Source organism: Dipodomys merriami, unplaced genomic scaffold (genome assembly GCF_024711535.1).
Source record: "Dipodomys merriami isolate MVZ:Mamm:240054 unplaced genomic scaffold, mDipMer1.0.p SCAF_125, whole genome shotgun sequence".
In the NCBI taxonomy this organism is placed as follows: Eukaryota; Metazoa; Chordata; class Mammalia; order Rodentia; family Heteromyidae; genus Dipodomys; species Dipodomys merriami.
In genome coordinates this window covers 3,208,163-3,234,259 of record NW_027202549.1, presented here as the reverse complement: position 1 = coordinate 3,234,259, position 26,097 = coordinate 3,208,163, and the positions used below count along the sequence as shown (strand labels likewise).

At 46.1% G+C, this 26,097-nt stretch overlaps 2 protein-coding genes, 1 long non-coding RNA gene, 1 other non-coding gene and 1 pseudogene across 6 annotated transcripts in view; 3 read left to right on the top strand and 2 right to left on the bottom strand.

The window, feature by feature from the left end:
- Window positions 1–11,295, top strand: part of LOC138824074 (transforming protein RhoA) — a 34,121-nt gene extending 22,826 nt beyond the window's left edge. For all 3 annotated transcript variants that reach the window (XM_070017765.1, XM_070017768.1, XM_070017766.1), the window contains 3 exons: window positions 4,230–4,350; window positions 8,368–8,498; window positions 10,025–11,295. In XM_070017765.1, coding sequence (XP_069873866.1) covers window positions 4,230–4,350; window positions 8,368–8,498; window positions 10,025–10,198 — 426 coding nt within the window. In that variant the 3' untranslated portion in view covers window positions 10,199–11,295. The remainder of the gene's footprint in view (window positions 1–4,229; window positions 4,351–8,367; window positions 8,499–10,024) is intronic.
- LOC138824076 (uncharacterized) overlaps window positions 1–26,097 on the bottom strand; it is a 50,523-nt gene that overhangs the window by 16,431 nt on the left and 7,995 nt on the right. The window lies entirely within an intron of this gene.
- On the top strand, window positions 6,433–6,565 carry LOC138824102 (small nucleolar RNA SNORA31). Its single transcript, XR_011370992.1, has one exon. It is a non-coding gene; the product is annotated as a small nucleolar RNA SNORA31 (small nucleolar RNA).
- Window positions 12,397–13,507, top strand: LOC138824073 (glutathione peroxidase 1-like). The gene is made up of 2 exons (XM_070017764.1): window positions 12,397–12,724; window positions 12,936–13,507. Exons 1-2 carry the CDS (start codon window positions 12,458–12,460, stop codon window positions 13,293–13,295), a joined length of 627 nt encoding a protein of 208 aa, XP_069873865.1. The 5' UTR covers window positions 12,397–12,457; the 3' UTR covers window positions 13,296–13,507.
- Window positions 18,544–20,984, bottom strand: LOC138824075 (acidic leucine-rich nuclear phosphoprotein 32 family member A-like; annotated as a pseudogene).

Here is a 26,097-nt window from a genome sequence, read left to right as displayed (position 1 = left end):
GTGGATATTTTAAGGTTTGTAGTCCATTTTCTCCGAATGGAATGTGGACTATAATGTTTGTTCTCATGTCCTTAGTACCCCCAAAGCACTTTTCTGAACTAAGAGTAGGAAAAATATGTAAATTTTCAGGATCGGCATTACATACTTACCCTCAAGTGGCAAAAACTAAAGGATACAATTGAAAGCCAGCCTGGGCTATAATAGTTAAACCTTGACTCAAAAAAGAGAAAAATGTCAACCCAAAACAACTTTGGTTCCTACCTTGAAGGTGGCCTACTAATGTAGTATTGCCCGTTTAACCTTGGTTCTCAGGCATGGATGCTCACTCCCCTAACCCCTCAACTTTTCCTCTGATTTGCTGGACTCTATCGCTGAGCTATGCCTCCAGCTCTTTAATTGTGCTGGTCATTTTTGAGATACAGTATTTCTCTGCCTATCCATCAGTTGTTTTAGGTTTCAATGCAGGTTGAGATAGATAATGTATCACTTGTATCACTGCATCCAGCTGGCACATATTGGTTAAGAAGAGATCTTATAACCTTTTCTGCCTAGGCTGTCCTTGAATAACATCCCAAGTAAGAAGGATTTTAGGCCTGAACCAACAGTTCATGGCTTGAATGCATGTGTTTCTATAGGCCTGGTAGGAAAGCTGGTTTCTACTCATTCTCCAGGTGTGACAAACTTGGCGGCAATTTGCTGAGCTCTTTGGGACCACTGTCATATAATAGCCTTCTTGTCTAACTTAAAGATTATACAGAGAGCCGGGCACCAGTGGCTCATACTTATAATCCTAGCTACTCAGGAGGCTGAGATTTGAGGATCGTGGTTCAAAGCCAGCCTGGACAGGAAAGTCCATGAGATTCTTATCTCCAATAAACCCACCAGAACATTGGAAGTGGCTCTGTAGCTCAAGTGGTATAGCCCTCACCTTGAGCTGAGGAGCTGAGGGACAGCGCCTAGGCCCAGAGTTCAAGCCCTATGACAGACCCCCCAAAAAAAGCAAGGTTAGGTCGGGTTTTTATAGCTTATTTCTCAAAAGCCTAGTGAAGTTTGTCTTGATATTCTACCCAAAAAGAATGCTTCTCAGTTGCTGAAAGTCTAACAACCATCTGGAAAGGTCTTTTCCATCTGTAGTAGTACATTTTGGGGACCAGCAGCAATACCTCTTGTCTTTTTTTAAAAAAAATTTATTGTTATTCATAACAATATTCATAAACAATGCCTCTAAAGAGGATTTGCTCTTTTGCCTTCTTTGAAGTATTTTCTATGCCTAGGTCCATAGGACATTTAGGGACATTGACTTAAAACCTGGAGGAAAGCCAGGCACTGGTAGCTCATGCCTATAATCCTACCTAGCTACTCAGACACTGGTGGCTCATGCCATAATCCTAACTACTCAGCAGGCTGACATTGGAGAGTCTAGATATGGAGCCAGCCCAGACAGAAAAGTGCAGAAGACTTTTTATCTCTAACCAGAGAAATGTCAGACAAGAATCATGGTGCAATTGTAGAGTGTCAAGCTGTAGGCAAATGCCAACCAAGAGCCACCAGGCCCTGAGTTTAAGCCACAATAATAGCACCAAAACAAGACACATACCCTCCAAAAAAAAAAGCCTTGAAGTATTGCTGTGATTATCTTCCTTATGCTACTCATCTTGAATGTGACTAGCAAGAGAAGGGAGTCCTTCATTCAGCAGGAGGAGGCCCCTGAAATACAGGCCCTTAAACTGGAAATAGATTGAGCTACCTACCTCAAAGCATCTCCGGAGCCATGAACGTGGGAAAAGGCACTGGACAGTGTTTACTAGTAGACCCTAGAAAGCTATCTAAGATGATAGGTGATTATGGTCCAGGAGCAGGCCTACTCAAAACATGGTCCCCGTCTGCCCTGAGACAGACCTAGCCCTCTGGAAGCATGTATCAGGATATGTCCTGCTGAAGAGAGTAGAAGGTTGGATATTTTTTATTTACTGATGAACACAGAGAAGGGGTTAGAACAGTGGGGTTTGGTCAGGAGTGAAAAAAACTCCACTATTTTGAGATAAGACAGGGTGTAAAGGTAGAGTACCAGCATTGTAGTTAAGTATAATATAGACTGAAGTGATGATGAATCCCATGTCAGAGATGGGTTGAAGAGAATATCAGTCATAAACTTGAAAGATAAAATCTTTAAACACTGAAATCTGTGCTGTGAAAGGCCTTGAAGAGCATTGGAAAGCGGCCTCTTGAGTCATGATGGGCTTCTGAGCGGAGAGTATTAAACATCCAGTTTAGTTGCAAGAGTCAGTGATCCATCTGCTGGGAGTGTCAGACTATGTGAAAGAGGACATCTTTGATTTAGAACTCAGACGTTAATCTAAGCTCCTGCAACAGAAGAGAACAGATTCCCAGGCATGAAAGGACTCCTCCACTAAGATATGTAATTTATTCAGCCATTTCAACTTCTTTTTTTCTTTTTTTTTGTCAGTCGTGGGGCTTGAACTCTGGGCCTGGGCGCTGTCCCTGGGCTCTTCAGCTCAAGGCAAGCGCTCTACCTCTTAAGGCACAGCGACACTTCCAGTTTTCCAGTGGTTTATTGGAGATAAGAGTCTCACGGAGTTTCCTGCCCAGGCTGGCTTTGAACCCTGATCCTCAGCTCTCAGCCTCCTGAGTAGCTAGGATTACAGGCGTGAACCACCAGTGCCCGGCCATTTCGAGTTTTTCTTTTCTTTTTTATTTTTTTGCTGGTCCCTACCAAACAGCACCACTTCCTGCTTTTTCTGAGTAGTTGACTGGATAAAAGTCTCTTGGACGTTTTCTGCCAGGGCTGGCTTCCAACCTTGATCCTCATATCTCAGCCTCCAAAGGAGCTAGGATTACAGGTGTGAGCCACTGACTCATTTAGACATTTTCTTGAACAATGGATGTGAAGGCACAAGCCTTTCCAGTTAGCTAAGGCCGTGGTTAACACCTTGTATGGCTTCTTTGTAACCTACCAATTAAAAAAAGTATTAGCCAGTGCCAGTGGCTCACGCTTGTAATCCTAGCTACTCAGGAGGCTGAGATCTGAGGATCACGGTTCATAGCCAGCCCTGGCAAGGAAAGTCCATGAGTCTCTTATCTCCACTTAACCACCAGAATACCAGAAGTCGTGCTGTGGCTGAAATGGGAAATAGTAGAGCGCTCCCCTTGAGCTGAACAGTTGAGGGATGGCACGCAGGCCCAGATTTCAAGCTCCATGACTGACAAAAAAAAAAAAAAAGGAAAAGAAAAGGCGTTGCCAGTTTCCACATTGGGGGAAAAGGATTCAGCAAATTAAAGAAGTGTCTGAAGGGAGAAAACATATTAAGACAAGGTATCAGGTACCAGGTTTACACCTATAATTCTATTACTCAGGAAGCTGTGATATGAGGGTTCAACGCCAACTCAGGCAAACAAATTAATGAGACTCTTATACAAAAAAGCCTTGAAGTGGAAATGTGGCTTAAGTGGTAGAGCAGCAGTTGTGAAAGAAAATCCACAAAGTCAGGTGCTGGTGGCACAGGCCTATAAACCTAGCTACTTAGGAAGCTGAGATCTAGGATCATGGTTCAAAGCCAGCCAGAACATGAGATTCTTTTTCTCTAAATAACCAACAACAACAAAACAAAAACTGGAAGTGGAGCTGTAGCTTGAGAGGTAGAATGTGTTAGCCTTGAGCAAAAAAGCTCAGGGACAGTGTCTAAATTGAGAGTTGTAGGCTGGGAGTTCAAGCTGCAATACTGGCATAAGAAAAGAAGAAAAAAAACGTTCCTCAGGCTGGAGGTGTAGCTCAGTGGTGGAATACTTACTACTGTAGTATACGCAAGGCTCTGGGTTCAGTCCTCAGAACTGATTGTTTTTATTTTCAATTTTTTTTTGCCAATACCTGGGCTTTGACCCTGGTTTCAGTTCATTTAGGATTGCTCATGGCTGATGTTCTACCACTTGAGCCACACCTCTAACCCAAATTTTTGCTGTTCAGTAGAAATGGTGTCCTGCAGATTTTTCTGCCCAGATTGACTTCAGGCTTTGATTATCCAGGTATCGGCCTCCTTGATTAGTTAGGATTTTAAGTTTTTATTGTAAAGGTGATGTATAGAGGGGTTACAGTTACGTACATTTCTTTTTGAAAGAAAGTGGACAGTACTATTTGAATGTTCTTATAGTGTTATGTTTGCTAAAGAATGCAGATTAACCTTGTACTTCTATGGTTATTTTTTCCATCACAGGTAGAATTGGCTTTGTGGGACACAGCTGGGCAGGAAGATTATGATCGCCTGAGACCCCTCTCCTACCCAGACACTGATGTTATACTGATGTGTTTCTCCATTGACAGCCCTGATAGTTTAGGTGAGTTGGCCCTGCAACCTAATACTTGTCACTGCCTGTTTTACATGGTCCCCAGGTAGTTTCTCAGTCCTTTCTGGACATAAATGGTTGAAAAGCAACCATGAGCTTTCAGAGAGGGAATCCAGAGTCCTGGAGTCTTGGGATAGTGGAATGGGGAATAAGGGTCCTTTTTGCAGCCTATGTCTCCCAAACTCATTGCAGTTATGGTAGTTAATGGTACTAGAGTTTGAATTTGGTGCCTTGCACTTGTTAGCCAGGTACTCTACCACTTGCCCCGCACACCTAGCCTTTTTAAAAAATTTTTGACTAGGGGTATTTGCATTTATGGTCAGGATCATCCTTGGACCATGATCCTATTTACATTTCCCATATAACTGGGTTGACAACAGTGCCGCTTTGCCCAGTTTTTTATTGATTAAAATGGGATCTCACACTTTTTGCCAGGGCTGGCCTTGAATCCCAGTCCTCCCAGTCTTTGCTTTCAAGAAGCTGGGAATGTGTGGCTCTGTGGTAGAGTGCTTGCATGAAGCCCTGGGTTTGATTCCTCAGTACCACATTCACAGAAAAAGCCAGAAGTGGCACTATGATTTCAAGTGGTAGAGCATTAGCCTTGAGTACAGAGAGGCCCAGGTACAGTGCCCAGGTCCTGAGTTGAAGCCCCAGGATTGGAGGCAAAAAAGAAAAAAATAAAAGCTAGAGTTACAAGTATTTTTGTGTAATCAGTTTGGTTTGATTTGGAAATGGAGTCTTGCTATAAATCGCTACATGTACATTATGCTGAAGACGCTGAGATGTCTTACTTGATGCTATAGCACTCAGTTATGACAGGACAGTAAATAGACCAAGAATATTGTCATCATTAACGCAACCTTTTAGGGCCTGTTAGTGATTGGGTCTTGTGCTGGATAGTTAAGGTTAAAGCCTCAGTATTCTTTTCATGGTTGTCATGTGTGTGTTTGTGTGTTTTCGAGCCAGTATTGGGGCATCAAGTCAGGGCCTTACATTTAGCTTTTTCACCCAAGGCTAGCACTCTACCACTTGAGCCATTGCTCTACTTCCAGATTTTTGGTGGTTAATTAGAAATGAGTCTTGTGGACTTCTCTCTACCTGGGTTGGCTTCAAACTGCCATCCTTAGATCTCAGCCTCCTGTTACAGGATTACAGGTGTAAGACACTGGCGCCCAGCTTCTCCTGTCCCCATTTTAGTGATGGTATTGGCTTCACTCCAGAATGTTGAACAATTTGCCTCAGGATCATGAAGCTCAAGGAATCAGGCTAAGATTGAGCCAGGACTAAAAATGAGAGCAAGAATGCGTTGCCATTAGTTCATTCATGTCATTCTCAGCAGCTGTGATTTGGTTTGCGAGTTAATCTACCTTTCCTTCAGAGCTTACTGGACAGCCCTAGAGGCTCTTTTTAGGTCATAGGGAAAATGGAACTATTTGACATTTTAGACACAAACATGAAGAATTTCATCTAAACCCTATGGGAATGAAGAGGGCTCCGTGACCTTGCTCTGATCATCCAGGATGTAGTCCTCTAGGGATAAAATACTTTCAAGCAAATCATTTTTCTGTAGTCTCACTTTTTTCTTTCAAGAACTTGTCTCTTGCCAGGTACTAGTGGCTCATGCCTGCTCAGGAGGCTAAGATCCTGAAGATTGTGGTTCTAGGCCAGCCTAGGGAGGAAAGTGTATGAGATTCTTCAGTTAACTACCAAAAAGCCAGAAGCAGAGCTGTGGCTCAAGTGGTAGAGCACTTGTCTTGAGCAAAAAAAGCTAAGGGACAGTATAGTATAGGCTCTGAGTTCAAACCCCTGTACTGGCACATAGACCAGAACTTGACTGGAGGTGTGGCTCAAGTGGTAGACCACCTGCTTAAAAGGCCTGAGTCCTTGAGTTCAATTCCCAGTATCATCCATTTCCAAAAAAGAAAAAGAAAAAAAGCTGGGGTTGGAGGTATAGAACTAATAATGTCACTCTACAGCTGGACTTGGTTTTGATTTTACCTGGCTGGATAGTATGCCATGGTCTGGGTCTGGATCTGGGTGTCAGATTAGAAAATGAGTCCAAAAATGGAATGTATGCATCTATTTGACAGCCCTAGGGCAGTTACTGTCTGCTGCTAAGGTTTCCAGTACAGATGCAAGAAAAAGTGTCCTCGCGCTTTCTGTCTGCATGATTGTGGCAGCCAAGATTGAGTAGAGGACTACAGGGGGAAGATACAGAAAATGTTTCCAATCTGGGAATAACCTTTTACCCAGCAAAGAGCCTTTATTTTACTTTTTTTTTTTGGCCAATCCTGGAGCTTGAACTTAAGGCCTGGGCTGACCCTGAGCTTCCCTATTATGCTCAAGGCTAGTGCTCTACCACTTGAGCCACAGCGCCACTTTCCAGCCTTTTCTGATTATGTGGTTCTGAGGAATTGAACCCAGGGTTTCATGCATGCTAGGCAGGCCCTCTACCATTAAGCCACATTCCTAGCCAAAGAGCCTACTTTTTAAAGGACAACCTAAAATTTGGTTTATAGACTAGTAGTTGGTAGATAAATGGTCAACCTTCACCTGATTGATTATGAGGTTAAAATTTAAAAGTAATTAAAACCAAGCCAGGCATCTGTGGCTCACGCCTATAATCCTAGTTACTAGGAAGGCTAAGTTGTAATGATCAAGCTTCAGGAAAGTCCATGAGATCTTTTTTTGGGGGGTGGGGGAGAAGGGGAGGGGGCTTGAACTCAGGGGGCCTGGGCACTCTACCACTTGAGCCACAGTGGCTTTTTCTGTGTATGTGGTACTGAGAAATCGAACCCAGAATTTCATGCATGCTAAGCAAGCACTCTGCCACTAAGCTACATTCCCAGTCCACCATTAGATTCTTATCTACAATTAACCAGCAAAAAGTTGGAGGTGGAAGTATGGCTTAAATAGTTGAGTATCAGCTTTGAATAAAAAAAGCTAAGAAAATGCTGGGCATTGGTGGCTCATGCCTGTAATCCTAGCTATGCTCAAGGAAGCTGAGATCTGAAGATTGCAGTTCAAAGTCAGCCCAGACGTTAAAGTCCCCTTGAGGCTCTTAATCTCCAATTAACCACTCAAAACAGGAAGTGGCACTGCGGTTCCAAGTGGTAGAGCACTAGTCTTGAGCAAAAGAGCTCAGGGACAGTGCCCAGGCCCTGAATTCAAGCCCCATTACCCACAATAAAAAAATTTAAAAGGTTAAAAAAAAAATTCAGTCCTGAAACTAAAGCTAAGTGGCACTGAAAGTTAAATTCTACATCATGATTACAACCTTTCCAAGTTTAGTATGGTACAGTGTTGGCAAAATACTGCCTCTCTTTGGTTTTTTTTTTCCCTGCCAGTACCAGGGTTTGAATTCAGGGCCTCAGCCTTGCTCACTTTTGATCTACTGCTTTGAGCCAGCCTCCCGCCTTGCTTTTTGCTAGATACTTTGGAGATAGGAGTGGTGAGGATCTTTTTGGCCTGGGCTGACTTGGCGCCTTAATTCTTGAATTTCAACTTTCTGATTAGCTAGGATTATGAGTGTAAGCCACTAGCACCCAGCTTCATTCTTGAGTCATTTGTAATGGCTCAAGGTTTTGTGGGCCCATGGACAAGATAGGAGGAGAACATGTGGAATCCAAGCCTGCTATGGTACTGGAATTGAGACCCTTTCTGTAATTTCTGGTCTGAATCATCTGCCAACAATGACAGGCATAGCATTTGGGGCAGGCAGTCCTATTGTGATACCATCTTGTGTTTAAATCCTTTGGTCTTATAGAGCCCTAACTTGGGCTTTACTTCCAAAGGAGCAGAGCAATACTCTTGGACTGATAGACGCTGGGAATTTTCAGTGTTTATGGTAGACTTAGTCTTTTTCTATGGTTTTGAAACTAACTGGTTTCTATTAAATGGTCCAACATCTAAAGCAGCAAAGGAGTTGTCTTTGCAATTTAATGGAGAACTTTGGAGTCCTCAAGATGAAATTTTAATATACCCCAAATCTGTGCATATTTCTTTCAGAAAACATCCCAGAAAAATGGACTCCAGAAGTTAAGCATTTCTGTCCCAACGTGCCCATTATCCTGGTTGGAAACAAGAAGGATCTTCGGAATGATGAGCACACAAGGCGGGAGTTAGCTAAGATGAAACAGGCATGGTTTGGGAGAAAGATGGGAATGGGATGGGGAGTGCAGAGAATCTGTTTTCCTAATAGTATTTTTGAACTTGAGCACCAGCAAAACCAATCATGACCAGGTTGTTTTAGAGGCCCAGAAATCTTGTCTGCCTGGCCCTTGTTTACTGGGACCTGTACAGAAGGAACCTTAAGATTCCTTAGTCCTGTGAAATGGGCTCTGAGATTCCCAAAGAATTGACTTAAGTCTAGGAGGGAACCATCTTAGTGACACCAGATGTATGCAGGAGTTTTATCACATTCTCGATTTCCAGTTATTACCTGGGTATATAAGAGGCTGAGGTAGCAACTGAAGGATCAGGAAATCCTAAAGGTAAGGAAATTCAAATGGGAAGCCCTAGTGTTGCTGGGCACTGGTGGCTCACGCCTATAATCCTAGCTGCTCAGGAGGGCTGTGCACATGCTTCAAAGCCAGCCCAGGCAAGAAAGTCTGTTGAGATTCTTCTCTCCACTTAACCATCAGAAAATCGGAAGTGGCACTGTGGCTCAAGTGGTAAAGCCTTGAGCAGAAGAGCTGAGGGACAACGCTCAGGCCCAGAGTTTAAGCCCTAATGTCTTTGTAATAAGTAATGATGGAGGTAGATCTTAGCCTCTTTCAGAAGCCAGGTGGTCTAATGGCAGACCTTCCCATGGCAGGGAGAATGCAGAGGGCTTCAACCTGAGAAACTCAAGATCCACTGGCTTTTCTTTTATTAAGGGCAAGCTCTTATGTTTCCATCTGTGGGCAGATGTCCTTTGTAAAACTAATACTAGAAGACCTAAGAGCTTGTTTAGGATTATCTCCTTAAAATATTTATCATCCAGGGCAAGCCGGGTGCGGGTGCTCATGCTTATCATCCTAGCTACTCAGAAGGCTGAGATCTGAGGATCACGGTTCAAAGCCAGCCCGGGCAGGGAAGTCCTTGAGACTCTTCAATAAACCACTAGAAAACCAGAAGTGGCACTGTGGCTCAAGCAACAGAGTGCTCACCTTGAGCGGAAGAGCGCAGGAATAGTGCCCAAGCCCAGAGTTCAAGCCCCACCACTGACCCAGAAAAAAAAAATCATCCAGGGCTGCTTGGAGCTCCCCACCCACTTTGTTGTTGGGGTATGGGTATTAAGGGCTTGGAACTTGGGAGGGTCCTGAGCACCGTCCCTTAGCTTTTATCCTAAAGGCTGGTGCACTTCCACTTGAGCCATAGCTTCACTGCTGGTTTGGGGGTAGTTAATTGGAGATAAAAGAGTCATTAAGCAGGGTGCATTTGGCTCATGTCTGTAATTCTAGATAATCTGGAGACTTTGGATCTGAGAATCTCAGTTCAAAGCTAGCCTGGTCAGAAATGTATGTGAGATTTTGGATCAACTAAACCATTGGTTAGAATAACCAGGTGGAGGCTGGGGAGTAGAGCGGTGGTGCAAGAGAATTGCTGGAGGTGGCTAACTGAATTTAAATACGGTGCCCCTAAGGGAGGCTTTTAGCTGAAAGGACTTTTTTCTCTCCACCAGGAGCCAGTTAAACCTGAAGAGGGCAGAGATATGGCCAACAGGATTGGCGCTTTTGGGTACATGGAGTGTTCAGCAAAGACCAAAGATGGAGTGAGAGAGGTTTTTGAAATGGCCACAAGAGCCGCTCTGCAAGCCAGACGTGGGAAGAAAAAATCTGGGTGCCTTGTCTTGTGAAACCTTGCTGCGAGCACAACCCTCACGCGGTTAATTTCGAAGTGCTGTTTATTAATCTTAGTGTATGATTACTGGCCTTTTTCATTTATCTATAATTTACCTAAGATTACAAATCAGAAGTCATCTTGCTACCAGTATTTAGAAGCCAACCATGATTATTAATGATGTCCAACCCGTCTGACCTGCCAGGGTCCTTCTGACACTGCTCTGACAGCCCTCTCTGCACTCCACCTGACACACCAGGCGCTAATTCAAGGAATTTCTTCTTGCTTCTTTCTAGAAAGAGAAATGGTAACTTTTGTGAATTAGGCTGTAACTACTTTATAACTAACATGTCCTGCCTATCATCTCTCAGCTGCAAGGAACTCTGGTGAGTCGCCACTATCAGAGCTTCTACTCCTTCATAGATTTTCAATGGCCCAGCTCTGGGTGGACATCTAGTTTTGTTTTGTTTTTTTTTTTGAAAATGTACTCAGCCAGAAAGGCAAGTCCTTGGCAGCTGTGGCAGAGTTACAGTTCTGTGGTTTCATGTTAGTTACCTTATAGTTACTGTGTAATTAGTGCCACTTAATGTATGTTACCAAAAATAAATATATCTACCCCAGACTAGATGTAGTATTTTTTGTATAATTCGATTTCCTAATACTGATACTTGCCATTCCCACAAAAAAAAATGTTTTTTTAAGAAAACAAAAAAAATACGAGTGTATCCAGAAATAAAGTCAGATGGAAAAATTCATTTTTAAAGTTCCCGTTTTGTCAATTTCTCTGATAAAATATGGCCATTTCACTGAAAACAGCCCCCCCTCCCTCATATCCCAGTACCCTGTTTGGGAGCTGGGCTAATCATATAGGAATTTGGTTTCACGCCTGAGGCAAATAAGACACTTGGCATAGCCTTTTTCACCTGGACTGCAGGGTCTGGCTCTAATTCACAGTGCTCCTTTCTTACTGTATCCAGGTTCCCTCCCACAGGAACCACCAGTTCTCATGAGAGACACTGGGGTTTCTCTTCTCTCCAGCTGACTAAACTTTTTTTCTGTACCAGTTAATTTTTCCAAGTAATAGAATAAAGGCAGTTTTCTAAACTTCCTGTATCCTGGTGTGTGTTTTGCTTTTCTCCAGGGGCTGGGGACCAGAGGGCGGAAGGAAGGACTCAGCCCAGCTGACCTAGTTCACCTTGGAGAAAAGGGTGTAGAAAGTACCAGCTTTGTCGTGGGTTGGCCCCCACCCCACCCTTTCACTGATCCAGCACTAACCTGGCTCCTTCAAGAATATAGGAAACGGTCCTGTGTCTCAAGTTCAGATTGGAAGTGGGTAGGAATCTGGTCAGAAGGCTCCACCCTGGAAAGCTGGAGCAGGACCTCTGAGCCTGTGCTGTTACTAAAAAAACAAAACTGTAGAAAGGTGTGCTTCCCTGGGGTCAGTAAAAAAATCGGGTAAGGCCTAGCAGCCCACACTTGTAATCTAGCTACTCGAGAGGCTGAGATCTGAGAATTGCCGTTTGAAGCTAGCCCAGGCAGAAAAGTCCCTGTGAGACTCTTCTCTCCAATTCCGCACTCAAAGGCCGGAAGTGGTGCTGTGGCTTAAAAGTGATCAAATGCTGTTCTTGAGGAAAAGAGCTCAAGCCCCGTGAGCGGCAAAAGGCCCAGAAGCCTGATTTAGAGTCCTTAATGCCCGGGCTATGGCACCCTTCCTAATAACCACATGCAAAGGGAGCACCTTGGTAGCCCCTTAAGCCTAGGACTCTGGCTGGTGGCAGCCTGCAGCCTGCGGGTAGCCCTGCCCGGAGCCGGCTGTTTGCGAGCTGCTTCCGGCTGTTGCCTTGGCCAACGGCTGTTCTCCTAGGCCTGGTGAAGGGGGGGGGCGTCCGCACCCTAATTAGGAAACTTTGGAGCAAATCGGAGCCCTCCGGCCCCGGGGCCTTCCGGTGGGGTAACGCAGGTAGCTGCCACTGGAACCGCCCTGGGTTTCCTGGGCCTGACCGGACTCGTTCTCGGCCCCACCCGGTGTGGGTTAGGCTGAAGTTCCGCCCGACGCGCCCTCCCTCCCATCCTCCCGCCTCCCCGGGCTGGGGGAGGGGTGGGCGGGGCCGGATGAGGCGGGGCCCTGGGGAGGGGCGGGCCGCGCGCAGCGGGCTGGCAGGCCGGAAAGGTGCCGGGGTCACGTGACCTCCCCGCCGACCAGTTAAAAGGAGGCGCCTCCCCGCCCGCCGCCCGCCGGTAGTTCTCCCGCCCGGCTTTGCAGACTCGGGTCACCATGTGTGCTGCCCAGACCCCGACCGCCACGGCGGCCGTGGCCGCCGCCGTCCCGTCCACCGTGTACGACTTCTCGGCGCGCCCGCTGTCGGGCGGGGAGCCCCTGTGCCTGGGCTCCCTGCGGGGCAAGGTGCTGCTCATCGAGAACGTGGCGTCGCTCTGAGGCACCACGGTCCGGGACTACACCCAGATGAACGAGCTGCAGCGGCGGCTCGGGCCCCGCGGCCTGGTCGTCCTGGGGTTCCCGTGCAACCAGTTTGGACATCAGGTGTGTGGGGCGGGGGGCGCCGGCCCGCTTCCCTCCCGACGCGCCTAGCGGCTTGGAATTCTGGCCCGCCTTGGGGATTGTGCAAAGAAGGAAATACCCTGGTGACTCATAGGAAGGGGGGGGACCCTTTGTTTGTGGTTATAAGGTCCCCCCCTCCACGCGCGGCCCCCAGGCCCTAGCTGACCTCCCTCTCCTTCTCTCCCTCCTGCAGGAGAACTCTGAGAACGAAGAGATTCTAAATATCCTCAAGTACGTCCGGCCGGGTGGCGGGTTCGAGCCCAACTTCACACTCTTCGAGAAGTGCGAGGTGAATGGTGCCAAGGCGCACCCACTCTTCGCCTTCCTGCGGGGGGCCCTGCCGGCGCCCAGCGACGACCCGATAGGGTTCATAACGGACCCCAAGTTAGTCATCTGGTCGCCCGTGAGCCGCAACGACGTCGCCTGGAACTTTGAGAAGTTCCTGGTGGGGCCAGACGGGGTGCCGGTGCGGCGGTACAGCCGCCGCTTTCCCACCATCGATATAGAGGGTGACATCGAAGCTCTGCTGAGCAAGGGTCCCAGCTGTGCCTAAAGCAGCCCTCCTGTCCCCGCACGCTGGGCCGGACTCGGCTGCCCACTTTGGGGATTCCATCCATGAAGGCGTTTCCTCTAAACTGCATGGAAGAACGCTTGATTTCTAGGAGAATCCCCTGAGGTGGGCGCGCTGGTCCTGCCCATTCCCTCTGCCTTTCTGCCCAGATCCAGGCAGTTTTTCTGATTAATAAAGTGCTTCGTATCAGACAACTGCGTTTATTCTGTTTTCTGTGCCAGGTAATGTCTTTTTTTTTTTTTAAACCTCTATAATTATCACATCAGGAATTTAATCCAAGTTCTGAATTACATCACTTTTGTATATATCTAGTGGGATCTCTTGTATATATCTTTGTGGGATTTCTGCCCCTTATCCTTCACTTTCTCCTTCTAGGACATATTAATAGAGGGAGACAAGGACAGACCAATGGTCTAATCCCAAGACTAGCTCTTGCCTCTGTAAGAATTTGCTGGACTCTTGAGATGATTGTTGCAAAATAAGTAACATGGGCCGGCCCCTGCTTATATTTAGGTCCTCAAGCATTAAGCCCACCCAAACAAGTCCACCTTACACTGTCACAGTTTGGTGCAATGAGTTTCCGATACTGCTACCTAGTGCTTTTATCGGTTGCTGCCACTCATGTATAGCCTGTACTGACTTATAGGCAACTGCATATTCAAGCCTACGCTAGGGTTTATCTTAGAATCCTGCTGTTGCTATGGTCCTGTCCCTTTCATCTGTTGATCCTGTGGCCAATAATCGTTTCAAGACAGACCTAGTGCCATCTTCTATCACACAGAAGAGACCTGGGTGCAGCACCTGGGTGTAGCTTTTGCTTGGGAAGATAAGGTTGGCAAAATTCCTCAGTCCTAGTTGTGGACCAGAGACCTGGGATCCAACGTTAGTGCCCAAGTTGGTATCTCCCAAGTCCTTCCTATGTCTGAACTCGTATCACTGGGTGAAATCCCCAGGCCCAGACTTAGCTTTATTGGCAAAGCAACAAAGGAGCAAGTTTAGGGGAAGGTGGTTACGTTCAGGCCCTGAATTCAAGACCCAGGACTGACAAAAAATAAAAAAAAAAGGCTGGAAGTGAGGCTATGGCTCATGTTAGAGGGCTAGTCTTGAGGGAAAAAAAAGCTCAGGTACAGAAAAAAGTTCAGGAGCAAAATTATGGGTTGAAGTTATCAGTTTGGCCAACTGGACAGCAGCCTCTAGAAAAGATCAGATTACCTAAGGAGATTGGCCTAAGGCCATACAGATTCACAAACCTGGGTCAGGTGGCAGAAAAAGGCATCTGGAGAAGGATAAGGATGTACACAAGGCACTAAGGAAAAGGCTGTTTCATAAAGAATGTCTAGTTAGGAGCCAGGGATATAACTGACTAGAGCAGTAGCAGCAGCAGCAGTAGTAGTAGTAATAGTAGTAGGCTTGGCTTTTATCTCTAGCACCAATAAAAGAAAAAAGAAAAGAAGAATCAGCTGGGATAAGTGCTTATCTCAGCAAGCAAGCAGAAGATAGCCAGGCAAAAGCTGGGCGGTGGGGATGGCTCATACCTGTAATCTTATTTAGAAGGCTGACATCTGAGAATCAGGACTCAAAGCCAGCGGGAGAAAGTCCAGGAGCCTCTTTATCTCTAATTAACCACCAGAAAATAGAAGTGGAGCTGTGGCTCAAAGTGGTAGAGTGCTAGCCTTGAGCAAAAGAGCTCAGGGATAGCACTAAAGCCCTGAGTTCAAGCCCTACCACCATCAACAAAAAAAAAAAAAAAAAGAAAAAAAAAAGAGAGGGGCTAGCCAGGTAGCTACATTTCTGGGAGGTAGAAGGTCCTATTCTAAGGACTAAATTACAGTGGCTAGAAATCACCTGGTGCATGTAAGAATTTATATTCCATAGCTACTGAATTGGAAGGTCTGGAGACCTAGGGTCCTCAATGGTATTCCAGCTAGACTGTGAGAAGTCTAGCAATTCTCCTGTTCTGTACAGTGTCAGTACATCCTGAGCTATTCTGTGATTAAGCTACAGACCCAGGACTTCCCAAACTGACTCAGACCTCTTCCCTACAGGCTTTGTAGTGACTCACCCTTTCTCCTCTGGTCCCAGGCCTTTTTTGGGGGGGAGGGGGGAAGAGGGGGCAGGGAGTACAAGTACCAAGGTTTGAATTCAGGGCCTTGAACTCTGATTTTTTTTCTCTGTTCAATCACTGCTGGCACTCTACAACTTGAGCTATACCTCCAGTCTGACATGTTGCTAGTTAATTCGAGATAAAAGTCTCAAAGAATTTTTCTAACAGGGGTCTCTTCCAACAAACCTCCAGGTCTCAGCCTCCTGAGTAGCTAGTATTATAGACATGAGCTACTAGCTCCTGGCTTGGCTTTTTCTTTTTTTCCTTTGATACTGGTCCTAGGGCTTGAAGTCAGGGTCTGGGCACTGTTTCTGAGCTTTTGTACTCAAGGCAACACTCTACCACTTCTGGCTTTTTTGGTAAGTGGAGATAAGAGTCTCACAGACTTCCTGCCTGGGCTGACTTTGAACTGAGATTCTCAGATCTCGGCCTCTGAAGTAACTAGAATTACGGTATGAGCCACTGGTACCCCGCTTGGCTGGTGGTGGTTGTTGTTGATACACCATCTCATTATACAGCTTGGGCTCTCAGGCTGGCCTCAAATTTTCCATCTTCCTTCTGTTCTCCTAAATGCTGAGATTGCACCACACCCTTGACCTTTTTTTCTTTTCCTTCCATTTATGCCTTCAGCTGCCAGGGATGAGAACTTCCTGTGTTCCCAATGTGGTTGACTGTGGATGGGGAAACATTCCTTCTTTTCAGGAACACCCAGCACACAAAGCCAGTTAGGACATCAATAATTTCCCGAGAAGCTGGATACACACACACACACACACACACACACACACACACACACACACACACACACACACACACACACACACACACACACACACACACACACACACACACACACACACACACACACACACACACACACACACACACACAATCTGTTTTACCATTCAACCAAGGACTTCTGCTTTGACCTGCACTTACTCCACCCCATGAATCAGCAGTTCTAATGAAAAAAAAAAAGGACTAGGAATCACATTCAGCCTGCCCAAGAGCTAGACTGCTGGTAAAATGACTGCTGAGCTGGGAACTTAGTAGTATTTAGGCCATAGACATTCTGGGAAAGGGATGGGGCCCTGCTGTCTGTTACTCAATTAGGTTCAGAAACTTTTTTTGTAGAAGTTCTAAAAGAAATGGTGTGTGTGTGTGTGTGTGTGTGTGTGTGTGTGTGTGTGTGTGTGTGTGTGTGTGTGTGTGTGTGTGTGTGTGTGTGTGTGTGTGTGTGTGTGTGTGTGTGTGTTTTACTGGGGATTGGATTGAACCTAGCATTTGTTTTTTAAAACATTAAATCTGATCAAATTGGGTCAGGCACTTATTACCTAATGTGTGTGTGTGTGTGTGTGTGTGTGTGTGTGTGTGTGTGTGTGTGTGTGTGTGTGTGTGTGTGTGTGTGTGTGTGTGTGTGTGTTTACTGGGGATTGGATTGAACCTAGCATTTGTTTTTTAAAACATTAAATCTGATCAAATTGGGTCAGGCACTTATTACCTAATTAAGTCTTTCATCAAAATGACTTCTACATTCTGTCTCAATGTAGCTCCACAAACAACATTTAAAGCCAACTTATTTTCAGAGGAGCATTTCTGACCGGACTAATAAATCTTTTTTTTTTTTTTGTCCTTCATCAGAACTTGGTATCTGATGCTTTTGCTCATTGGCTGATGCTCTCTCATCTGAGCCTTGCCTCCAACCCCATAAATCTCTTTTCTGCGCCAGTGCTGGGGTTTAAGGTCCTGGGGCTTGAATTCAGGGCATGGACATTGTCTCTGAGCTTTTTTTTTTTTTTTTTTTTCTCAAGGCTAGTGGGGTCTTTTTTTGTTGTTTTTGTCAGTAGTGGGGCTTGAACTCGGCTTGGGCGCTGTCCCTCAGCTCTTCAGCTCAAAGCTAGTGTTCTAGCACTTGAGCCACAGTGCCACTTCTGGTTTTCTGGTGATTCATTGGAGATAAAAGTCTCAGACTTTCCTGCCCTGGCTGGCGTTGAACAATGATCCTCAGATCTCAGCCTCTTGAGTAGCTAGGATTTCAGGTGTGAGCCACCAGCACCTGGCTCAAGTGTCTTAACTCTTGAGTCACAGCTCCACTTCTCATTATTTTATTTATTTATTTATTTATTTTTGGTGGTTGTGGGGCCCTGAACTCTGGGCCTGGGTGCTGTCCCTCAGCTCTTCAGCTCAAGGCAAGCACTCTACCACTTGAGCCACAGTGCCACTCTGGCTTTTTCTGCTTATGTGGTGCTGAGGAATTGAACCCAGGGCCTCCTGCATGCAAGGCAAGCACTCTACAATTGAGCCACCTTCCCAGCCCTTCTGGTTATATTTGATATTTAGTTGAAGATAGAGTCTCATGGACAGACTTTCCTGTCCTGGCTGGCTTTGAACAACGATCTTCATATCTCAGCCTCATAAGTAGCTAGGAATAATAGGCCACTGGAGCCCAGTTCAAATTTCTTTCTTGGGCTGGGAAGGTGGCTCAGTGGTAGAGCGCTTGCCTTGCATGCCTGAGGCCCGGGTTCGATTCCTCAGCACCACATAAGCAAAAAGGAAAAAAAAGCCGGAAGTGGCGCTGTGGCTCAAGTGGTAGAGCACTAGCCTTGAGCTGAAGAGCTGAGGGACAGCGCCCAGGCCCAGAGTTCAGGCCCCATGAGCGGACCAAAAAAAAAAATTTTTTTTCTTTCTTTTTTTTTTTCCCCTTCAGTCCTGGGACTTCACTCCAGGCTTTTTCTGCTTATGTGGTACTGAGGAACTGAAACCAGAGCTTCATCCATGCTAGGCAAGCATTCCACCACTAAGCCACATTCCCAGCCCTTCTTTCTTTCTTTTTGTCAGTTGTGGGCCTTGAACTCTGGGCTTACACATTGTCCCTGTGCTCTTCAGCTCAGGTGAGTGCTCTACCGCTTGAGCCACAGCGCCACTCCTGTTTTCTGGTAGTTAAATAGAGATAAGAGTATAACAGAGGTTGCTTTAAACTGCAATCCTCAGATCTCAGCCTCCTGGGTAGCTAGGATTACAGGTGTGAGCCACCAGCGCCTGGCTTATTTAATTTCTTGAGACCACGTCTTGCTACATAGCCCAGTCTGGCCATGAATATTTTTTTTTAAGAATGGCAGTAAAAATAGTATTTTATTCCACCCCCTTCCAACACTCCCCAGCCCCCAGCAGGCTTTTCCCCTCTTGTTCCCACGGCAATGTTACAATCAGAAAAAAGTGTTTGTGGGGGTGGGGGAGGAGGCAGGATCTGGAGTGGGGGAGGGGACATGGGTAACAACAGTCAAATCACAAGAGGAATTTTTCAAAATAGGTTATTCCACTTAGTCGTCTTCCTCACCCTCTTGTTTCTGCTTCTCACCCCTTTCTTCTTCACCGAGATCTTCCTCGTCTTCCTCATCATCGACCTTCCCATCATTATAGCCTTCTTCATCCTCCTCCTTCTCTCCACTCACGTGTCCTCCTCTTCCCCTTCCTCCTCCTTGTCCTCATCTTCCACCACCTGAGTGTCTTCCTGGTATTCCTCCTCCTCCTCCTCCTCCTCCTCCTCACCCAGGCCCTCCAAGTAGCCCTCGGAGTCGAGGACCTCCTTGTCATCCCTGTCATAGCCATCCAGGTATGTGAGCGGCAGGAGGAGCTCAAACATGCTTTCTCTGTAGTCCTTCAGGTTGGTCACTTTGCAGTTGAAAAGGTCTAAGCTTTTAAGGTTCCCTAACTTCTTCAGTGGCTCCATCGTGCGGAGGTCTTTAATTTTTAGATGCGTAAGGTTTGGACACTTTTCTGCCAATACTTTCAGGCCCCCTGTGATTCTGTTATTGCTTAGTTCAAGCTTAAGTTTGTTTAACCTTGGTAAGTTTGCAACGGAGGTGAGGCCTATGTTGATAGCACTCAAGAATCCTAGTTCTGGGCTGGGAAGGTGGCTCAGTGGTAGAGCGCTTGCCTTGCATGCCTGACGCCCTGGGTTCGATTCCCCAGCACCACATAAGCAAAAAGGAAAAAGCCGGAAGTGGCGCTATGGCTCAAGTGGTAGAGTGCTAGCCTTGAGCTGAAGAGCTGAGGGACAGCGTGCAGGCCCAGAGTTCAGGCCTCACAACCGGACCCAAAAAAAAAAAAAAAAAGAATCCTAGTTCTTTGAACTCGTCTATGAGGCCCTCGGTTTTGCCTTCGTTCACCCGGCAGCTGTCCAAGACAAGCTCTAAATGAATCTGCTTGTCCATCCCCATCTTCCATGCTTGCTCGTTGCTCTCTCTCTCTCTCTCTCTCTCTCTCTCTCTCTCTCTCTCTCTCTCTCTCTCTCTCTCTCTCTCTCTCTCTCTCTCTCTCTCTCTCTCTGCAGAGGCTCCCGCACCAGCTAAATTCAATCAATAAACCCTGAACCCGTGGCCGGGCCTTTTAGGACTTAGAAGGCTCAACCAGCTCTGCTCGGTCCTCGAACCCCCAGAACCACGGCGCACACGAACCTGATCCTTTTTTTTTTTTTTTTTTTTAATGGCTATTCAGGGCCTGGACACTGTCCCTGAGCTTCTTTGCTCCAGGCTAGCACTCTACCACTTGAGCCACGGCGCCACTAACAGCTTTTTCTGTGTATGTGGTACTGAGGAATCAAACCTGCTTCATGCATGCTAGGCAAGCACTCTATCACTACACCACATTCCCAGTCCATGGCCTTGAATTTTGGATCTTACTTCTTCTGCCCCTATCACAAACAAGTGGCTCCTTATCACACACACACACACACACACACACACACACACACACACACACACACACACACACACACACACACACACACATACTGCTAGGATTACAGACTTGTGCTATGATAACTAGTTTAACTTGTTGTTGTTGTGGGGCTTGAACTCAGGGTCTCAGCACTGTCTCTGGAACTCTTTTGCTCAAGGCTACCATTCTACCACTTGTTAACTGGAGTTTCATGGACTTCTTTCCTGCCTGGGCTGCCTTTGAACTGCTATCCTCAGATCTCAGCCTCCTGAGTAGCTAATTACAGATATGAGCCACCAGCGCCTTGCTTAGTTTAATTTTGAGGTGGGCCATACTGGAGTTTGAACTCAGGGCTTTATACTTGTTAGGCAAGTACTCTACCCCTTGAGCCAGGCTTCCAGTTCATATCCAATTGAACTTTTGGATAATACTCAGTAAAATGTGTTGGCTTAAAGATATACTCAAGAAAGCTGGGTGCCGGTAGCTCACACCTGTAATCCTAGCTACTCAGGAGGCTGAGATCTGAGGATAAGGGTTCTAAGCCAGCCAGGGCAAAAAAGTTTGTGAGAATCTTATCTTCAATGAACCATCAGAAAACTGGAAGTGGCGCTGTGGCTTAAGTGGTAAGGTGCTAGTCTTGAGCTGAAGAGCAGCGCCCAGGCCCAGAGTTCAAGGCCCATGACAAACAAACAAACAAAAAAAAAAGATAAACTCCAGATATGGGGGTACCTGTGGCTCATGCTAGCTACTCAGGAGGTTAAGACCTCAGAATCATGGTTCAAAGCAGCTCAGACAGGAAAGTCCATGAGGCTCTTACCTCCAATTAATCACTAAAATGTCAGAAGTGGAGCTGTAGTTCACGTGGAAGAGCAGCAGCTTGAAGGAAAAATAAAAAACAGGAAAAGTTTTGGGACAGTGATCAGGCCCGAGTTCAAGCGCCAGGACTGCCACAAAAAAAAATACAAGCCAACGACAAAAAAAAGACCCGGTGTCACAGCACACATCTATCTATCTTTAGATCGATCGATACACATGTACAGCTATCAGGTTAGACTCCAACTTGAAATGCTTTTTTTTGCTTTTCAACTGCTGAGATTACAAGTGTCCCACCACATCTGGATCAACATCTAAATAACTTATTCATGGTTATAGATATGATGGTAGACACTTGTTAAACCTTGGCACAGGGTGCCATACCCTTCCTGTTCAAACAAGGTGGCCACAAGCAGTAGTAAAATAAAATCTATTCAGCTGTAGAACGTCTCAGCACAAGAAAAGTAATCCATCTTACTCTCTGTGAGACTTGATCTGTTTTGCCTATCACATTCTCTGATATCTAATCCTTGTATAACAGAGGTTAGAAATCACTGAGGAGAAAGGGGATATAGCTAGTAGTAGAAAGCTTATCTAGAATGTGCAGGGCCCTGGGTTAGATCTCCAACACTGCAAAGGAATAGAAATCACTGAGATGTTTACTTTTACTTGTTTTTAAACAGGGCATTGATACGTGGTCCAGAATGGCCTCAAATTTTCTGTCCCCTTGACAGTTTCCTGAGTGCTGGGATTATAGGACTATGCTACCACCAGAGGTCAAAAAAAGTTGTTGTTGTTGTTGTTTTTTTAATCTGGTCAATCCTAGGGCTTGAACTCGGCACCTGGGTTCTATCCTAGAGTTTTTTGCTCAAGGCTAGTTAGTGTTCTACTACAGCTCCACTACCAGTTTTCTGATGGTTACTTGGAGATAAGAGTCTCATGGTGGGCTGGGGAAGTGGCTTAGTGGTAGAGTGCTTGTCTAGCAAGCATGAAGCCCTGGGTTTAATTCCTCTGTACCACATAAACAGAAAAAAGCCAGAAGTGGCTCTGTGGCTTAAGTGCTAAAAGTGCTAGCCTTAAGAAGCTCAAGGGATGTGGAGAACGAGGAACGCTATTACACTGCTGGTGGGAATGTACACTCATACAACTTTGGAAAGCAGTCTGGAGGGTCCTTAGAAAGCTAAAGATTGACCTCCTTTATGACCCAGTCATACCACTTCTAGGCATCTACCCTGAACAACAGGAACCAATATACAAGGACACATGCACCTCCATGTTTATTGCAGCACTGTTTGCAATAGCTAGGATATGGAAACAACCTAGATGCCCCACCACAGATGAATGGATCCAAAAATTGTGGTATCTATACACAATGGAATATTATGCAGCCATTAGAAATGACAAAATAATGGCATTTGCAGGGAAATGGATAGAGCTAGAAGGAATCATGTTGAGCGAGGTAAGCCAAGAACGAAGAGACAAACAGTACATGGTCTCCCTGATAAGTGGATGATAAATCCAAAATGTTAGGTGATATGACAAAACTAACAGGACTTAAGAAACAAAGAACTCCCACTCATCTGGTTGAACCACTACCAAATATCCCCATGCTGCTGATCACATATATGGTATATAACATGTGAGCCCCGTTATATATTACAGACTGTGATAGACAATTTGCTCCAGGAAAGTTAGAATGAACTTGTGACTTTAAATGAGCATCATTATTCCACAATACTGTGAATTTCCGGAAATTAAGTAATCACTTAATCACAATTAAAAAAAAAAAAAAAAAAAAGAACCTTGGGGAAGGGAGGGAGGGAGGGGATGGTAGGGGGAAAACAATGGAGGGGGTAACAATGTTCAAGAGGAAGTGTACTCATTGCCTCACTCATGTAACTGTAACCCTCTGTATGGTATCTTTACAATAAAAAAATTTAAAAAAAAAAAAAAAAAAGAAGCTCAAGGGGCTGAGAAGGTGGCTCAGTGGTAGAGCGCTTGCCTTGCATGCCTGAGGCCCTGGGTTCGATTCCTCAGCACCACATAAGCAAAAAGAAAAAAGCCGGAAGTGGTGCTGTGGCTCAAGTGGTAGAGCGCTAGCCTTGAGCTGAAGACTGAGGGACAGCGCCCAGGCCCAGAGTTCAGGCCCCATGACCGGACACCCTCCCAAAAAAAAAAAGAAGCCCAGGGACAGCATCCAGATCCTGAGTGCAAGCCCCAGAACTGGCAAAACAAAACAAAACAAAAAAATTTCATGGACTTTCATGCCCCAGCTGGCTTTGAACTGCAATCCTCAGATCTCAGCCTCCTGAGTAGCTAGTATTACAGGTATGAGCCACTGGCGCCCGGCTTGCCAGGCCAAATTTTAAGTGTACTTTCTTTCCTTTTTGGGGGGGGTGAGGGGGGGCAGTCCTGAGGCTTGAACTCAGAGCCTGGGCACTGTCCCTGAGCTGCTTCTGCTCAAGGCTGGCCCTTGAGCCACAACGCCACTTCCAGGCTGAGGAATCGAACCCAGGCTTCATGCATGACAGGAAAGCACTTTACCACTAAGCCACATTCCCAGCCCTCTTCTTTTTTTTTTGGTTGGTTGTGGGGCTTGAACTCTGGGCCTGGGCGCTATCCCTCAGTTTTTCAGCTCAAGGCTAGAGCTTTGTCATTTAAGCCACAGGCTGGGCTAGCTTTGAACCGTGATCCTCAGATCTCAGCCTCCTGAGTCGCCCAGCTTTTTCTTCTGTTTTTTTTTTTTTGGGGTCCGGTCGTAGGGCCTGAACTCTAGGCCTGGGCGCTGTCCCTCAGCTCTTCAGCTCAAGGCTAGCACTCTACCACTTGAGCCACAGTGCCACTTACGGCTTTTTTCTTTTTGCTTATGTGGTGTTGAGGAATCAAACCCAGGGCCTCAGGCATGCAAGGCAAGCGCTCTACCACTGAGCCACCTTCCCAGCCCCTCTTCTTTATTTTTTTTTTAAGGGTACTTCTAAGTCCTTTTACCTTTTTGTAACCCCTGAGTAGGGTAAAGAGGCACAGGTAAAAAAGCCAGATTTGTTGACATACTTCTATGGAGGCCTTACATAGGAGGCCTTAGGATTTTGGTCCCAGGCCAGCCTCATGTTAAGGCAGGGCTGGAGGCATGATTCAAGTGGTAGCAAGTACAAGGCTCAAAGTTCAACACCCCAGTATTAAAAACAAGGCTGGGAAGGTGGCTCAGTGGTAGAGCGCTTGCCTTGCATGCATGAGGCCCTGGGTTCAATTCCCCAACACCACATAAGCAAAAAGAAAAAAAGCCAGGGGGCTAGGAAGGTGGCTCAGTGATAGAGCGCTTGCCTTGCATGCCTGAGGCCCTGGGTTCGATTCCTCAGCACCACATACGCAAAATGAAAAAAAAAGCCGGAAGTGGTGCTGTGGCTCAAGTGGTAGAGCGCTAGCCTTGAGCTGAAGACTGAGGGACAGCACCCAGGCCCAGAGTTCAGGCCCCATGACTGGACCAAAAAAAAAAAAAAAAAAAAAGCCAGAAGTGGCGCTGTGGCTCAAGTGGTAGAGCGCTAGCCTTGAGCTGAAGAGTTGAGGGACAGCGCCCAGGCCCAGAGTTCAGGCCCCACGACCGGATCCAAAAAACAAAACAAAATAAAACAAATGAACAGAAAAGTAAAATGAGGGCCAGGACACAGGTCAAGTGGTAGAATGTCTGCTTAGCAAACTTGAGGCAGGTTTGGTATGCAAACCTCTAATCCTAGCACTCAGGAAGTTGAGGCACGGAGGTTGTGAGTTCCAGGCCAAGCTGATGCACACACGCACACACACACACACACACACACAAACGTATATCAAAAAAACACGATGGGAGCTGGGAAGGTAGCTTAGTGATAGAGTGCTTGCTTAGCAAGCATGAAGCTCTGGGTTTCATTCCTTAGTACCACATAAACAGAAAAAGCTGTAAGTAGTGCTGTGGGTATAGTGGTAGAGTGCTAGCCTTGAGCAAAAGAAGCTCAGGGATTGGGCTCAGACCTTGAGTTCAAGCCCCAGGACTGGCAATCAATAAATAAAGAGGCAAGGTGTCAAAAACTGTTTACTTCTTGATATCACCTCCAATTAGCAGGTGTCTACTTTTTATGAATAGTGCCATGTGATTTTTGTCTAAATTTTTTGTTTTTGTTGTTTTGTAAAGCATTATTTATTAGAATTACACCTAAAGGAGTCAGGCTAGCAGTTCAGGTAGAGGTTGACTGCTGAGCTGAGTGCTGGTGACTCACGCCTGTAATCCTAGCTATTCAGGAGGCTGAGATCTGAGGATCACAGTTCAAAGCCAGCCCGGGCAGGAAAGTCTGTGAGACTCTTATCTCCAATAAACCATCAGAAAACTGGAAGTAGCACATGGCTCAAGAGGTAGAGCCCTCGCCTTGAGTTGAAGAGCTGAGGGACAGCACAGAGGCCCAGAGTTCAAGCCCCACAACCACCAACAACAACAACAAAAAGATTGACTGCTATGATGTGTGCTTTGTGATTGCTAGTCAAGTGTATAAAAAGGATAACTTGGGAGAAGCAAATCCAGACAGGAATATAGCTAGAATTACAAGCCCAAAGGAAAAAAATTCGTGGCCAGGCTGGGACCTGCCTACAGTGGTAGAATACTTGTTTAGCAAGTGGAAGGCCTTGAGTTCAATTTCCAGTTGCACTAAACAAAGAAAAAAAGAAAAACTGGGGCTAGGAAGGTGGCTCAGCGGTAGAGTGCTTGCCTTACATGCATGAGGCCCCAGCACCACATAAGCAGAAAAAGCCAGAAGTGGCGCTGTGGCTCAAGTGGTAGAGCGCTAGCCTTGAGCTGAAGAGCTGAGGGACAGCGCCCAGGCCCTGAGTTCAGGCCCCATGACCGACAAAACAAACAAACAAACAAACAAAAAGTATGACTTGGAAATAAACAAAGCTTAAAGTCCTCATACCCAGCCATTATGCTCCCCTGACTCCTATCATGGGGCTTGAATTCAGGGCCTGGGCACTCTCCTTGAGCTTCTTTTTGCTCAAGGCTAGTACTCTACCACTGAGCCATAGCTCCACTTCATCTTTTTCTGAGTAGTTTATTAGAGGTAAGAGTCTCAGACTTTCCAGCCTGGGCTGTCTTCAAACTGTGATCCTCAGATCTCAGCCTCATGAGAT